General features: G+C 41.6%; 1 protein-coding gene across 2 annotated transcripts in view; it reads right to left on the bottom strand.

Moving 5' to 3' along the window:
• Nucleotides 1-17,914, bottom strand: part of ap3b1a (adaptor related protein complex 3 subunit beta 1a) — a 309,270-nt gene that overhangs the window by 250,588 nt on the left and 40,768 nt on the right. For both annotated transcript variants that reach the window (XM_060835806.1, XM_060835815.1), the window contains exon 2: nucleotides 6,029-6,104. In XM_060835806.1, the coding sequence (XP_060691789.1) occupies nucleotides 6,029-6,104 (76 nt within the window). The remainder of the gene's footprint in view (nucleotides 1-6,028; nucleotides 6,105-17,914) is intronic.

The following is a 17,914-nucleotide window of genomic DNA, read 5'->3' as shown; positions in this document are numbered from 1 at the left end:
CAGCATGGCATGGTCAAGGAGAGGTCATGCCTGACTAGCACATTAGAATTCTTTGAGGTGGTAACAAACAGGTTAGACAACGGAGAGTCAGTGGATGTGATCTACGTGGACTTCCAGAAGGCTTTTGATAAGGTGCACACAGGAGGCTAAGAACCCATGGTGTTAGGGCTAAGGACTGAAAACTAAAAATGCGATAAGTCACAGCAGGTCAGTCAGCATCCAAGAGAGGGAGAGCAATCTAAGGTTGAATCTTGATAAACTCTTCAGAGTGTTAGGGGCAAGGGATAAGGTATGATAGGAATACAGGATTGGCAAACTGGCAGAAGGCAGAGAGTGAGGATAAAGGGACTTTTTTTTAAAAAGGGTGGCAGCTGGTAACTAGTGGACTTCTGGAGGTAGTTGTATACATTAACAATCTTGAAGGAGAAATGGAGGACATTGTTGCTAAGTTTGCAGATGACAAAGATAGGTGGAGGGATAGGTATTTTTGAGGAGATGGGGAAGCCTCAGAAGGCTAAGAGAGTGGACAGTTTGAAAACAACGTGGGAAAGAATATGATTATGCACTTTGGTAGGAAGAATAAAGGGATCAAGCACGTTGGCTCGGGGTTAGCACTGTTGCCTCACAGCACTAGGGACCCAGGTTTGATTCCCACCTCGGGTGACTGTCCGTGTGGAGTTTGCACAATCTCCAAGTGTCTGCGAGTGTTTCCTTCGGGTGCTCTGGTTTCCTCCCACAATCCAAAGATGTGCAGATTAGGTGAATTGGTCATGCTAAATTGCCCATAGTGTTAGGGGCAGTAGTCAAGGGTAAATATGGGGTAGGGAAATGGGTCTAGGTGGGTTGCTCTTCAGAGGGTCGGTGTGGACTTGTTGGGCCAAAGGGCCTGTTTCCATACTGTAGGGAATCTAATCTTATATTTATTTAAAAGGGGTACACTAGTTTCTAAAATGGGGAAAGGCTTCAGAAATCTGAAGCACAAAGGGATTAAAGAGTCCTAGCTCAGAATTCTCTTAAGGTTAGCATATAGATTCAGTTGGCAGTTAGGAAAGCAAATGCAATGCTAGCAGTTGTTTCAAGGACTAGAATACAACAACAGAGATGCACTGCTGAGGCTGTTTCAGGGTCTGGTCAGATCGCACCTGGAATATTGTGACCAGGTTTGGACCTAGTATATAAAAAGGTACAACGACTTGGCCTTAGAGGCGGCCCATAGGAAGATTGCCAAGAGTGATCCTGAGGATGAAGTACTTGTCATACAAGGAGTGGTTATGGACTCTGGGTCTATATTCAACGGAATTTGAAGAGGATGAGGTAGATATTCATTGAAGTCTAGAGAATACTGAGGGGTCTGGATAGAATGGACATGGAGATTATGTTTTCACTAGCAGGAGAGACTAGGATCAGAGGGCATAGAGTGAGGGAATGACCCTTTAGAACCAAAACAAGGAGAAATTCCTTCAGCCGGATGGCAGTTACTCTGTGGAAACCAAGTCATTGAGTGTATTTAAATCTGGCATATAGATTGTTTATTAGTAAGGGGAATCAAAGGTAATGAGGGAAAAAGGCAAGAGAATGATGTTGAGAATCTAACCAGCCACAATTGAATGGTGGAGCAGACTTGATGCGCCAAATTGCCTAATTCTGTTATGTTCTATGGTCTAATGGAAAGTGGTGGAAATAACCCCTTTGAGTCTTCATGATTGATGTTTTTAGCAGGGGATCCAAAAACCATACAGGAAAATTTTAACATGTGCTCTCCCAGCATCAAACCTACATGATAAGCAGATGGCTAGGGCCTTATTCAATAGATTACCGATAAAACTGACCTTGCAGCACACATATGTACTGAAAGCTGAGGTTCATCGGTCAATATCAGTAGAATTCCCAAATTTTCAACTAATTCATCAAGAAAAGGGAGAGGATTTGATTGTTCCATTTGAATACTAAGTTTGAAAGCAAGATGAAGTTTATTAAGCTGCATAAAGAAATTATTTGATGCAGCTGCAGATTCAAATATCACAAAAATTGTCACGTACATACTACAAATACGCAAGGGGAAGGAAAGCCTAGGTCCAGTCCTTGCTCTGTTGTTTACCTCGAGGTGTGTTTCTTCAATGAGAAGATCAATAACCTTCAATGTTCCAGTTCTGCACAATACCCTGCCCTCACTACCAAGTCCATTTTCCTTCTTTCAGCACTATCATGTGCCTTATCTGAATTTAAGGTTGGCATCTTCTGCATCTTTCCCCAACCTCCAATACTTCATTTAGTTAGTCTCTTACAATGTCTCCTCTTTTTCCAGCTTCATGGTCCTGTCACTTCTTGATCTATTCAAATGTAATCTGCACATTTCCAGCCAATTCTGAGGTTACCATGTAGTTACCATCAAAATTCCAAGAAGCCATCTACCTCACCGATATTTCACCTGCAATACCAGTCATTAGAAATCAAAATACCTTCCACAGGATCAAACAGTTAGCTGTATCTCTCCACCACTTACTCTTTACTCGGAGACTGCTTGATTGCCTTCCAACTTACGTGGAGTCAGACTTTCAGTGCCATAATGGGAAATCAAATCATCTTCAGAAGATAACTTAGAAGAATTTATAATCGGACTTTAGATGTAAGCTCATACTAGCTCTTACTTTCTCCACAGATGCTGCTAGTCCCAGTGGGTTTCTTCGGCAATTTAATTTTTTTTTAATTCAGATTTCCAGCACCTGCAGTATTTTACTTTTCTTACACTATTTTGGATTATATTTGCACTTATGCTTACAAATGATGTAAAGCAAATGGAGGCAAGACAGATGGCTGAAGATAGACCAGTGTTACTCCCATTTAATTGCAGCAAAAAGCACGTGGACTAGAAAGGCCAAGTCCTCGATTAATTTTCAACCTAGAATGCCACAAGCTAAATGAATGAATTAACTCTTGTTGCAAATTAAAAATCAGGCAGCTGTCATGCACCAACAATTGTTTATCAAGCTTGACGTCATAGTTAGCAGTACTGAAACTTAACACTAAATACTAAACTAATTGGGAGATGGAGTTAACTGACAAAATAAATAGAGGTTACAAAAGACAGTTATGTTACAGTAATTCAGCATCCACTATTTGATTACAAATTAACTGTTGAGATCAGTGTCTGAGATTGATTTAAATTACCAAGATTAATTTAGGATTAGCTTCTTAAATAGCTTAAATACGTTATCATTCAACTACAAGCCTATTGAACAGATTAAAGTCTATTTTTGTACCTGGCCATGCTTCTAGAATTGTGTCTTTATCCTCCGAAGTCCAATCAAAACAGTGTTTCTTGCAAGAAACTTGTTAGTTCTGAGAGGTCAGTGACAAACACTATTATCCCAGTTAATATTGGGATAATAACTGGACAAGTCAGATCCCAGACGGAAATCTGGCTTGGAAAAATTATGTTTTTTTTATTTTAACAAGGTGGTCTTTCACTGAAATGCAAATATTGAATGCAGCAGATGCAGGTTGAATAATAAGTTATATAAAGGAAATTAAGGTAAAAGAGAATAACCCAATTATTTACATATGACAAATTTAAAGATCCAGAAACACATGATAAAAACACAATCCCATTAAACCCACCAGTATTGCATTACTGTACTCAAAATTCCTTTATCTTTTCACTGCCCCCAGCTGAGTTTTTACAACAATTAGCAATGGTCCTCAGACCTTTAATTTAAGGCATATCAGTAAATTCAAATTCCACCTTCTGCCATGGTGGAGTTCTAGCTGAGACCAAGAACATTAGCTTATTCTCTGGACTACTTGTCCAGCAATAATGACACCACACTATTGTCGCCCTGCAGAGACGGGGTTCCCAGCAGAGACAGGGTCTCCAATTTTATATTTTTTCCAATTTTATTTCCTTGCAAGTGGGTGGATTTTGCATGGCCTAAACATTGGTATCAATGTTTTAACAAAGATCCACCTTTCAATGTATATTAGACAAAGAATTACTATGCTCCCACGAGGGGGTTGAACAGTTCATCCACTTTTCTAACACCATCCACCCCAACCTCAAATTTACCTGGACCGTCTCAGATTCCTCCCTCCCCTCCCTAGACCTCTCCATTTCTATCTCGGGCGACCGACTCAACACATTTACTACAAACTGACCGACTCCCACAGCTACCTAGATTACACCTCCCCCCCCCCCCCCCCCCCCCCACCCTGCCCCCTGTAAAAACGCCATCCCATATTCCCAATTCCTTTGCCTCTGCCGCATTTGCTCCCAGTGGGACCAATTCCACTACCGAACAACCCAAATGGCCACGTTCTTCAAAGACCGTAATTTCCCCTCAGGCGTGACTGACGATGCTCTCTACTGCATCTCCTCCAATTCCCGCACCTTCGCCCTTGAACCCCACCCCTCCAATTGCCACCAGGAAAGAACCCTACTGGTCCTCACCTACCACCCCACCAACCTCCAGATACATCGTATCATCCTCCGTCATTTCCGCCACCTCCAAACAGACCCCACCACCAGGGATATATTTCCCTCCCCTCCCCTATCAGCGTTCCGGAAAGGCCACTCCCTCCGTAACTCCCTTGTCAGGTCCAGACACCCCCACCAACCCAACCTCCACTCCTGGCACCTTCCCCTGCAATCGCAAGAAATGCAAAACTTGCACCCACACCTCCCCCCAACGCCCCAATGGATCCTTCCATATCGTCGCAAATTCACCTGCACCTCCACACACATCATTTACTGTATCCGCTGCACCCAATGTGGTCTCCTCTACATTGGGGAGACAGGCCGCCTACTTGCGGAACGTTTTAGGGAACACCTCTGGGATACCCGCACCAACCAACCCAACCGCCCTGTGGCTCAACACTAACTCCCCCTCCCACTCCACCAAGGACATGGAAGAGGCAAAGGACTTCCATCGCCAGACCCTGGCCACACAACGCCTGGAGGAAGAGCGCCTCATCTTCTGCCTAGGAACCCTCCAACCACATGGGATGAAAGTAGATTTCTCCAGCTTCCTCATTTCCCCTCCCCCCACCTTATCTCATCCCAACCCTTGGATTCAGCACCGCCCTCTTGACCTGCAGTATTCTTCCCGACCTCTCCACCCCTACCCTCTCTCTGGCCTATCACCCTCACCCTCGCCTCCTTCCACCTATCATATTCCCAGCGCCCCTTCCCCAAATTCCTTTCCCCCTACCTTTTATCTCAGCCCGCTTGGCACACCAGCCTCATTCCTGAAGAAGGACTTATGTCCAAAACATCAATTCTCCTGCTCCTCAGATGTGTTTTACCTGCTGTGTTTTTCCAGCACCACATTTTTCAACAAAGAATTACTATGCCACTAGCTTCAAGAACTACTGCTAGAATTGTAAAAACAATGAAACTAACAATTAGGATTGAGAATCAAAACAAACAATGCTGGAAAATTTCATCAGGTCTGACAGCATCTGATGAGAGAAAATATATCAAAGAAGAGTCAGACTGGACTCAAAATGTTCACTATTTCTTTTTGGAAACCACTACATGGATCTCCAAGGCCCATGCACAATAGTAACTTCAGTTTGCAGAAGTCAATGCATCACACATCCAATAGCTGCATGGCCATGCAATTTAAGTATCATAGAATCCCTACAGTGTGGAAACAGGCCATTTGGCCCAACACGTCCAGAGCAACCCTCTGAAGAGTAATGCACCCAGACCCATTCCCCTACCCTATTACTCTGCATTTATCCCTGACTAACCCCATACTCTGCCATAGTGTGGGAAGATGGTGTTTGAAGAGGCATAAATGAAATTCCTCACCTCAGAACCATTTCTGTAAAAGCTTACAATGCATTCTCATCCTTCCTATAATAAAACACCCAGACATTTCCTTTGTCATTTCATTTCCTTCTGTGCTGCCTAATTAAAGCTCGCTGACTCAAAACTTGAATTTAGGCGTTTAGTCTACTCATTTATCAAGAAATTAAAAATCAACTTGTTTCCATTATTCTTGATCAGATAAGTTAAAATATTATTCACCCCAACAATCCTCTTCATCGCCTCCAATTTAAGTGAATCCTTGTTGCTGTCCAGCATTTGATGAAGATCTTCATTCCTAAAAATAAAACATTTAAAAACATAAGCAAAGACAAAAATAAAACAAAGCAAAAAGAGAAGAAGAAAGGTAAAACTAGGGACAAGCATCACCAGTGAATGAGACCACATTTGCAAATACACACATCTAAAGTACACAGTTACTAAAAACTTCAAAATGATGAAAATTAAACACAGGAAGTGTGCATCAAACTTATAAATATCAGCATGTGAAGGATTGGTATTTATTTTCTTGACTATAGCAGCGAAAACATTCTGCAGTTTTAAACTGGTGGGTTTTTTTTAAAGTAACTGCCTCGAATTTTGAACTTTATCTCCTGAAAAAAAAGTTACTGACTCTACAACATATGGGCTTGGGCACAACAATCTAATCCATTGCAGTTATGGATTGCTTCCATACAAAACATTAAATGGAGATCTTCAGCTCTGAGGCAAAAAATAAATCCTGTGGCACTGTGTTAAAGGCCAGCAAAGATGTCTCCAGTGTTCTAGCCAATATTCATCCCTCAAATCAACAAAATAGATTCTGGGTGATCACATTGTTATTTACTCGAATCTGCTTTGTCAAAACGGGCTGGCAATATAGCATCATCTACAAGTGTCAGTACAGTTTAAAAAGGAAATAGGTAAAGTCACCGTATTCCCATAAACTTGCACTCCTCAGGTGGTGAGTTTAACCCATGGGTCACCACAACTCAAGCAAGAAGGGGCAAAAGGCAGGACCTTTCATGGTGACCTCAGCCGGAGTGGGACGTGAACCAGCACTGTTGGCACAGATTTACATCACAAACCAGCCATCCAGCCAACTGAACTGACATTCCCTCTTGAGAACGTATCTCCTTGGCGGTAATGCATTCGCTTTCTTAAAAAAAAAATAAGTTAAAATTAAGGGTCGCGTAAAAAGTCTCCTTCCCATTTTCATAAAACATTCAAATTAACAAGAGCACTTATTTAACCATAACCTGCTCACTCAAACAAAATCCAAAAGAACTGCAGATGCTGTAAATCAGAAGGAAAAACAGAAGTTGCTGGAAAAGCTCAGCAGGTCTGGCACATCTGTGAAGAAAAATCAGAGTTAATGTTTCAAGTCCTCAAAGTTGTGATGAAGAGTTACTAAATTCAAAACATTAACTGATTTCTCTTCACAGATGCTGTCAGACTTGAGCTTTTCCAGCAACTTCATTGTTTTTGTCATAGTCGGATTGTGCTGGCCTACTCAGCTCCTAACCTCATTAGGGCCTTGGTTCAAACATGAACAACAGAACCAAATTCCAGAGGTGAGATGAGAGTGACAGCTCTTGATATCCAGATCACATCTGATCAAGTGTGGAATGAACTCTGTGCTGTTGGAATCATAACTGGCACAAAGGAAGATGGTCACGGTTGGAGGTCAGATATCCCAGCTCCAGCACATTTCAATAGAAGTTCCTTCAATATCCTTGGGTCAAAATCCTTGAATTCCCTCCCCAATGGCTTTATGGGTATACCTACTGAGATATTAATGGGCTAATTTACTCTGCTGACCTGCAAGAAATTGGACGTCCCAGGGGTAGGGTGGGATGCCTCTGTCTTAGAGTGGCAAGTCTATGTCTTACAAGTAGACTAAGGAAGTTACATTGCCATCTCTTGCCATTCCAAACAATTTGCATGGCCATTCCTAGTTATGGAGAGTGAATTGACATTGAATAATGAGAAAATGACCGTGCAAATGGCTGTGAATGGCAAGGGATGACAATGTAAGTTCACTCTGCCATCCCTTGCCATTCAGAGCCATTTGCATCATCATCCCTACTCAGAATCAATAAGAACATAGTTAAAATTCTGATTGCACCCTACAGTTACAAAAAAACACAACATACACCAGGTCTTGCCATTAAGGAATAACTTGACCACATTAACTCTGGAAATGAGGTGATCACTACATTATGTTTTGAGTGGCCTGTGACTGTGGGGAATGGCTGGGGGTTGTCTTGTGGGCATTATGAACTGTAATGTGAAATTCCTGTACTGTATAAAGGAAAGACTGTTTCTTTTGATCAGAGATCTTTGACACGGCTACGCAAACCCGAAGTGTATTAAGGGTTCCTCCAGAAAGTTTGTACTTGCTAATTTTGGCAGTTCACAGAAATTGCAGTTGCCATCGATTGTGTAAGAATCTCAAGAAAAAGAACTTAACACCAACACCTCAGAGGCTTAGATGTACAGCACAAAGATTGTTCGGTCCAACTCATCCATGCTGACCACGTATCTTAACCTAATCTAGTACTATTTCCCTCTAAACCCTTCCTCTTCATGTACCCAGCCAGGTGCCTTTTAAAAATGTTGTAATGGTACCAGCCTCCATCACTTGCTCTGGCAGCTCTTTCGATACACACATCATCCTCTGCTCCTAGAGTTCCTTTTAAATCTTCCTCCTCTCACCCTAAGCCATCTAAGCTCTGGACTCCCCAATCCCAGGGGAAAACCTGTCGTCTATTTACTCTATCCATGCCACTCTTTAATTCATTGCCGCAGAGTGCAGTGGAGGCCAGGACGCTAAATGTCTTCAAGGCAGAGATTCTTGATGTCACAAGGAATTAAGGGCTACAGGGAGAATGCTGGTAAGTGGAGTTGAAATGCCCATCAGCCACGATTGAATGGCGAAGTGGACTCGATGGGCCGAATGGCCTTACTTCCACTCCTGTGTCTTATGGTCTTAATGCAGTAGGTGACGGCATTTCATCATCACCTTCTCAAGGGCAACTAGGGACAGACAATAAATGTTGGCCCAGCCAGCAACTCAGATATCCCTTAAATGAAAACACAACTATATTTGGTGACAAGACACAAGTTTAGCATAGCATTACTTAACTTTTTCCACTAAAATTGTCGACAAGTGAGGTTTAACAGAACCAAACAAACTTAATGATGAGAAATAATTCATTCAGATGGTTGCGAACCTTCAGCATCTTCTACCAGAGGGTTGTGAAAGTTCAATTTTTAAGTAGGTCCAAGGTAGAGATTGATATATTTCTGATTATCAGGAGCATAACTGGGGTTACAGGGCTAGGATGAGCTAAAGGGACTGATGTGTTCGATAAGCCATATCAAGGTTGTACTCAGTGACAAGGCAGGCTCGATTGGCTGAAGTGGTCAAATCCTCTTCCTATATTCCTAAGTAACATTATACAATGTAATAAAAACAAGAATTAATCAACAACTAAGTCAGAATCTAAATGTCTTTATAGATGTGGAGGAGCCAGGGTTAGACTTGGGAGGACAAAGTTAAAAATCACACAGCACCAGGTTTAGTCCAACAGGTTTATTTGGAAGCACTAGCTTTCGGAGTGCTGCTCCTCCTTCAGGTGGTTGTGGAGTAGGACCATAACAGAATTTACAGCATGACACTAATCTTTTGCAATAAATTCTCTGTCTTATGGTCCTACTCCATAACCACCTGAAGGAGCAGCAGTGCTCCAAAAGCTAGTGCTTCCAAATAAGCCTGTTGGACTATAACCTGGTGCTGTGTGATTTTTAAAGTTTACCTTTATAGAGTCAGCACAGAAACAGACACTTTGGTGTAATTTGTCCATGCCAACCAAATTTCCCAAAATAATTTAGTCTTATATTCCTGCACTTGGCCCATATCCCTCATGCATCGATCCTCATATTTTAAATGTTGGAACTGTACACTGATCTACAACTTCACTCTGACAGTTCATTCCATATACAAACCATCTGAAAACACTGCCTCTCAGGTCCTTTTTAAAAGGTTTCTCCTCTCACCAAAGGAAAAGACCTTGGCTATTCATCTTATCTATGGCAGTCATGATTTAATAAACATCTACTGGGTCACCCTCCACCTTCTACACTCCAATGGAGAAAAGTCCCAGCCGATCCAGTTTCTCTGGGTGGTCTGAAGGTGAATAATGTTAGGTTTATGGAACAAAACATCTGTGGATTGTAATGAACATAGGAAGTATTAAGAAGTTCCCCTCTAAAACTTAATAAGCCTCGTGATGAGCATTAATGCATTTGTGAAATGAGCTACACATTTCTCACGAGTTACTCAAAAACTATACATTCAGAAAGGTTTTTCTATCACTCAAGTTCCTACTCAAATTGGTTCAAGGTTGCATTGAATTCAATTTGATTGGACAGAGAACATTAGTGACAATCTGAAGTTGATTACTATGTTTGAAAATGGTTTAATCACAAAAGCAGCATTTTTAATCTGTGTCAATTCACCACTTAAGAACAGATTGTAAACTATTGAACAATATTTAGATAAAAGTTTGTTTGAACCTGCAGTTTTCATGAGCACCAGATATCTCAAACCACTTTTACAAATAATGAAGTCCTTTTTACATGTAGACAGTGTTGTGACATAGGAAATTCAGCAATCAATTCTGCCTGAAACCAACTCTCAAACAGCAAAGTGATCATGACCGGATAATCTGTTTTTATGATTCTGAGTGAAAGTGAAATGTCAGCCAGGACACAACTAGAGAAGTCGTACGTTCTTCAAAAGAGCACTATGGAATCTTTTACATCCACCCAATCAGGTAGAAGGGATCTGAATGTGGGGCTAAATGGCTTACATTTCTTAATATCCACTTCAAAGTTCAGCATTTTATCCTAAAGACAACACCTGCAATACTCCATCTCAAAACTGCACTGTAATCAACCTTGAGGTTTGTGCTCAAATCCTTAAAATGAGACTAAAGAACGCAACCTTGCGCTACAGACGTGACCATGCCATCAACAGAAAATATGTAAAAAATATTTCCTAGCTACATATGATCACTGCAAGAGTCATAGTCAGAATCAGTTGTTCAGCAAGGAAACCGACAGTGGTTCAACTCGTCCATGCCGACCAGATATCCCAATCTAGTCCCACCTGCCAGCACCTGGCCCATATCCCTCCAAACCCTTTCTATGCATCCCATCCAGATGCCTTTTAAATGTTAAAGTAGAACTAGCCACCACTTTCTCTGGCAGCTTGTTCCATACACATACCACCCTCTGCATGAAAAAGTTGCCCTCCAGGTCTCTTATACCTTTCCCCTCTCACCCTAAACTGATACCCTCTAGTTCTGGACTCCCCCACACGAGGGAAAAGACGGCCCGTTTATCCTATCCATGCCCCTCAATTTTACAAACCTCTACAGTCACCCCTCAGTCTCCGATGCTCCAGGGAAAAACAGCCCCAGCCTATTCAACCTCTCCCTATAGCTCAAATCCTCCAATCCTGGCAACATCCTTGTAAATCTTTTCTGAACCCTTTCAAGTTTCACAACATCCTTTCAATAGGAAGGAGACCAGAATTGCACACAATATTCCAAAAGTAGCCTAACCAAGGTCCTCACAGCCGCAACTTGACCTCCCAACCCCTGTACTCCATAGTCTGACTAACAAAAGGAAGGTATACCAAATGCCTTCTTCATGATCCTATCTATCTGCGATTCTACTTTCAAGGAGCTACGAACCTGCACTCAAAGTCTCTGTTCAGCAACACTCCCTCGGACCTGACCCATTAAGTGTATAAGTCCCGCTAAGATTTGCTTTCCCAAAATGCAGCACCTCACGTTTATCTAAATTAAACTCCACCTGCTACTCCTCAGTCCATTGGCCCATCTGATCAAGATCCTGCTGTAGACAGAGGTAACCTTCTTCACTGTCCACTACACCTCCAATTTTGGTGTCAGCTGCAAACTTACTAATTATACATATTCAGCACACATCCAAATCATTTATATAAATGACAACAGGTAGTGGACCCAGCACAGATCCTTGTAGCACTTCACTGGTCACAGACCTCCAGCCTGCAAAACAACCCTCCACCACCATCCTCCGTCTTCTAGCTTTGAGCCAGTTCTGCATCCAAATAACGAGTTCTCCCTGTGCTCCACGAGATCTAACCTCGCTAACCAGTCTCCCATGGGGAACATTGTCGAACACCTTACTGAAGTCCATATAGATCACGTCTATTGTTCTGCCATCAACAATCCTCTTTCTTCCTTCTTCAAAAAAAATGCAATCAAGTTTGTGAGGCATGGTTTCCCATGCACAAAGCAATGCTGACTATCCCTAATCAGTCCTTGCCTTTCCAAATACATTGTCCCTCAGGATTCCCTCCACCAACTTGCCCACCGAGGTCAGGCTCACCGGTCTATAGTTCCCTGGCTTGTCCTGACTACCCTTCTTAAACAGTGGCACCATGTTAGCCAACCCTCAGTCTCCTGGCATCTCACATGTGACTACTGAGGATACAAATATCTCAGCAAGGGGCGCAGCAATCACTTCCCTAGCTTCCCACCGAGTTCTGGGGTACACCTGATCAGGTCCTGGGGATTTATAAACTTTTATGCATTTCAAGACATCCAGCACATCCTCCTCTGTAATATGGATATTTTTCCAGATGCTACCCTTTTCCTACATTCTGTCTTCCATGTCCTTTTCCACTGTAAATAGTGATGCAAAATACTTGATCAGTATCTCCCCCAGCTCCACACAAAGGCTGCCCTGCTGATCTTTGAGGGGCCCTATTTTCTCCCTAGTTACCCTTTTGTCCTTAAGGAATTTGTAATAACCCATTGGATTCTCCTTAACTCTATTTGCTAAAGCTATCTCATGTCCTCTTTTCGCCTTCTTGATTTCTCTCAAGTATACCCCTACTGCCTTTACACTCTAAGGATTCATTCTATCTATCTTGTCTATACCTGATATACGCTTCCTTCTTTTTCTTAACCAAACCCTCACTTTCTTGGATCTACTAGATTTTTCAAAATTATATTAAAAAGCTGTTTGAATATTGCTAGCAGTACCCATAGTCCCAAAAGAACTGGTTTAACTTTGCAGGCTCTTGTAATACCCACAAATACAATTAGTGGAAACTGCCAATGAAGGGTGGAGCTAGTTTTGTGGGTGTATGCTGAAATCCCCATGATCTTAACTTGGTTGCACTGAGAAAATCCACGCTCCAAGCTGAAACTCCAGACCATTAACTTTAACGTTTTAACACAACAACATGTGAGTGTCAATACATACCCAATCAATTGCTGTGCAGTTCTATCATTAACATCTGTCAGGCCCTGTTCTTCCGAAGTTTGCTGCAAACTCAGTGATAGCTGAAGACTATCTGCAACTACCAGTACATTCTTCACTGAAGCCATTAAATCCAGTCTCTAGCTTGAAGCAAACCTCCCAGTTTCAGATGTACAAACCAAGCTTGCGTTGAGATATTACCAAGCCTGTACAAGTTAGTCACCTGACAGACAAACCAGTGAAGAAATAAACATTCCCAATGGATTACTTCACTGATTCATTAAAACATGCACCCATATCTCAGAATCATTTCCTTCTGCAAACATTCTGTGCCTATCGACAAGGTGCAGCAGCACTTAAGTGGAACTCCAGTCAATTCCTCTTCCTGTCCTTACTTCTGACCTCCAAAGTTTGACTGTTTTAAATACATGGAATAAAAATGTAATATATTTCTCATCTCACTATATCGGGAGACCCTTGTAAAAATGAAATGATTAATACAGTTAAAACTAAACAAAAACCCAAGCAAGCAAACCCAATAAACTACCACAAGAAAACAAGTGCCATAGAATTAAAAACAAACAGATCAATGTCAAAAACTGCCAGCTTAAAATGTAGTGTGACGATCATTTTATGATTCAGATATGTGCGTACACCATCAAATCTTGTACAAGAAAACTAAATTTATGAATATAAATTAATTTGAATAAAGTTACTAAACTAATCTTTTTAAGTCAGAAAAGACTTTTCAATTTAGTATCATTTATCATTGCTCTCTTTGCCTGAGCAATACGTACTTCCCGATATATTACCTACTACGATATTCCTTGCTTATTCTCCAGGATAGATTTGTCTGGAAGCTAGGTCAAAAAACAGAGCTACAATGCTTCCAGTAAAACTGGCTTGGAAATCTTCTAGATCTAGTACTACATTTACACTTAATAAACGAGCCCAGTTTGCTAGGTGAACCAATTAGAACTCAAAATGCTATTCTTTTACTTGCAGGTCAAACAGCTAATCCCAGTGGACTGCTCCTACTCAGTCTAGGGAATGATTAATTTTAAAAGAATAGGAATTAAAATAATCATTAACTTCCTTTCACCCCATATTACTCAATTAGGTGCTAAAAAAATGGTTATTTGCCAACCTGGCATTCAACAGTAATTATCGTCCTAAAAATGTTAACTATATTTTCCAATGCCTAAGAAATTTCTCCAAATGACTCCCCTTTCAAGTTATCCTGAAAGCAGCTGTTCTAGCCTTTTTCTATGAAAAATGCATTAAACGAAATAGAATTTGACTTTTGCCAGTCATACTGTGCACTACCTATTGCGCAAGGTCACATATTTAACAATTATTACTAAAAATAAATGATAAAAATTGTGTAAACAGAGTTATCAGGAACCGTAAGTGGATGAATTTTTAAGTCACATTAGTTCAACATTTCAGCTTCAGAAAAAAAATCACTTTACAGGTGCAAATTAATATAATGGCTGATTTATCACTGCTTTTCGATTAAAACCTTGAATATAGTATCATCTATAAACAGTAATAAGTGAAGCTGCAGTTAATGCTCACACATGAATGAATTATATCATTGGCAGACTAATCAAATCAAACCCCAAATGCACCTTCAACAGATTATATACACAGTAGAGTTTTTGGACATGGGAATTCATGGCTCGTAGGTGTGCATGGTTCAGCTATGTACCTGATAAACTGGATGAAGTGTACATTACCTAAATCTGCTTTGGCTGGCGCTTGCACCTTTTGAAAAGGTATTGCTGCTTTGCTGATCTGCCATCATTTACAACTCTGATTTAACATGCTGAGGCAGAGATGTGACAGCTTTAAGAGCTTCAAATGAGTGTACACAGGCTGTTAGAATGACATAATCAAGATATTGTTACCATTCAAGTACTTGTTAAGATCATTTCCAGGGCAAGATGCACCTGTTTTCAATACACAGATTGAAAAAGGAGAAACTAGTCATCATGTGAAACTTGATTCAGCCCAATTTGACAATTTTTCCTTCCGCAGTTCCTGAAGCATTGCTGACAACAAAATCATCATGTCCCATCTCAATTTGTCTCAGGCATGAAATTAATGACAAAGTGTATGTTTTCAAAAGGGGTACTAAGTTAGTTTTGCAGCTACCTAAGGGTGAATTACAATTTTCAGAGACAAATAATTGATCATCCTGTCTAAGTTAGTGGTCAGATTTATTCAGCACTTCAGAAACAGGGAACACCTTAACCTTTATAGTTTTATCTGAAGAGTAGTAAATCCACTGAAAGGGCAATTTCTCTAGTATCACAGCTTTCACGTCAAGTTTCACACCGATTATAAACTTGACAACTAATTTCATTAAACGGGTCTACTTATACATACTAACCCTAGGTAACAAACTTCCACTTATATTGCAGCTAAGGTGTTAAAGTGCTGGAAATGCTCAATTCAGGCAGCATCTGTGGAAAGAAACAGAACTGAAGTTTCAGATCAGGATAACTTCTCAAAGCTCACACTTCAACTTCCAAATCTCAATATCTACCATCTGGAAAGACAAGAACAGCATATTCAAGGGAACATTTCCAACTGCAAGTACATCTCCATGGCTTACACCATGCTCATGGTCACTGGAACAAAACCATGGAACTGTCTTCCTACTAGGACTGGAGCTACACTAAATGGACTGCAGCAATTCAAAGTAGCATCTTCTCAAGGAGGATCAGAAATGGGTAATAACTGTTGGCCTAGCCAGCAGCAATCACAGCCTGTGAACATGAGTTTTGTTTTGTTTAAAAACAAGCACAAAATTGTGCACTGTTCAATAGCGCTGGTTGGGGAGGAAAATTATAGCTACACTTTATCATTTTGAAAGATGACTAATAATTCATCCCAGCTCCTTCATTCACTAAATACACAACTGTAAAATGATAATTTACAAATTTTGGCTTCTCATTCATCCTCAAACAAATTTTGTATTTATTCATGGGAAAGGCGCATGGCTGGCTGTGCCTACATTGATCACCTGTTACTATTGAAAAGGTGATGACGACTTGCTGCCTTAAACCACTGCAGTCCACGTGCTATTAGGAAACCCACAATGCTATTGCTGAAGGAATTCCAGAATTTTGACCCAATTAAAATTAACAATTGGGACATATTTCCAACTCATTATGGCAAATGGCTTAGAGGAAACTTGCCAATGGTGGTCCTCCCACGGATCTGCTGCCTGCGTCCTGCTCAACTGCAGTGGCCATGGGTTTGGAAGGTGCTGTTGAAAACATATTTGGCAAATCCTTGCAGTGTAATGTTGTTGACGCTACAAACTACTGCTACTGAGCTTCAGTGACGCACAGGAGGCTGCTAATTAAGAGCCCATGGTGGTAGAGGTATGGATAGGAGATTGCCTTCTGCCAATCAGCCAGAGATAAAGAATAAAAGGTTTTCTTTCAGGATGGCAGTGACTAGTGGGGGTCGCAGGGAGCAGTGTCAGGACCACGACTATTCACACTGTACATTAACAATCTGTGGGCAGCGTGTCATCTGCAAACTTAGCAATAAGAATAGTTGCAGGGACAGATAATGTTGAGGTAGCAGAAGGACCTGGACAGGCTAGCAGAGTGGGCAAAGTGGCAGATGGAATACAATGTAGGATACGGAGAGATTATGCACTTTGAGAGGAAGAGGAGGCAGAGACTATTTTCTGAACATTTAAAAAAAAAATTGCAAAGCCTGCCAGCACACTACCCCAACTCACCTCCATCCTGGGCTCCAAACAGTCCTTCTGGGTGAGACATAAGTTCACCTGCCTCTCTTCCAACCCAGTTTACAACATCAGGTGCTCCCAAGACCAAACGTAAACTTAGAGAACGATTCACTGAGCATCGCAGCCAGGCCCGCAGAGGCTGACCAGACGTCCCAGTCACAGCCCATTTCAAATTTCCAACATAACCATCCTTAGCCGCCTCCATTGCTACAATGGACCACACCGCAAATTGGAGGACCACCACTTTTTACCTTGGCAGCCTACAGACTCAACACTGAGTTCAGATTTCAAATAACTTCCCTTCTCATCCTCGTACTCCCTTCCCAGCCCCTCCCCTGCCCTTTCACATCTCACTGCCACCAACTGAATTCATTCCTCCCATTGACCAACCAGATCATACCCTCTACCCTGTCTTCACCTGTCCCCAATTCACCCTGCCCCCACTATCCCCAGTCCTGAAGGGTTACATCCGAAATGTCGACTTCTCCACCTCCTGATGCTGCCTGGCTTGCTGTGTTCTTCCAGCCTCCTGCCTGTCTGGCCAGAATACAAGAGCAGAGATTTGGAATATTGAGCAGTTTTGGGCCCCTTAAGTCAGAAAAAATGTGCTAGCCTTCATGGGCTTATATGAGGAGCAGTTGAGGACCCTAGGTCTAAACTGAATGGAGTTTAGAAGGATAAGGACAACATCTGATTGAAACTTACAGAATACAGACAGGCTTGGATACAGTGGATGTGGAGGTGATCCTTCCACTAGAATGAGACACTAGGGCCTGAGGGCACAGCCTCAGAATGAAGACTACCCTTTAGAACCTAGATGAGGTAGTGTTTATTCAGCCAGAGGCTTAAGAATCTGTGGGACTCATTGCAGCAGAAAGTTATGGAGGTCAAGTCTCTGAATGCATTTAAGACAGATGGATGGGTTCTTGATGAGTAAAAGGAACCAAGGGTTATGGGGAGAAGGCAGCCAAATGGACTTGATAAACTCATCAGCCACAATCAAAAAGTAGTGC

This window comes from Hemiscyllium ocellatum, chromosome 2 (genome assembly GCF_020745735.1).
Source record: "Hemiscyllium ocellatum isolate sHemOce1 chromosome 2, sHemOce1.pat.X.cur, whole genome shotgun sequence".
Classification (NCBI taxonomy): Eukaryota; Metazoa; Chordata; class Chondrichthyes; order Orectolobiformes; family Hemiscylliidae; genus Hemiscyllium; species Hemiscyllium ocellatum.
Note: the sequence above shows the minus strand (reverse complement) of the source record. Positions and strands in the feature narration are given on the sequence as shown.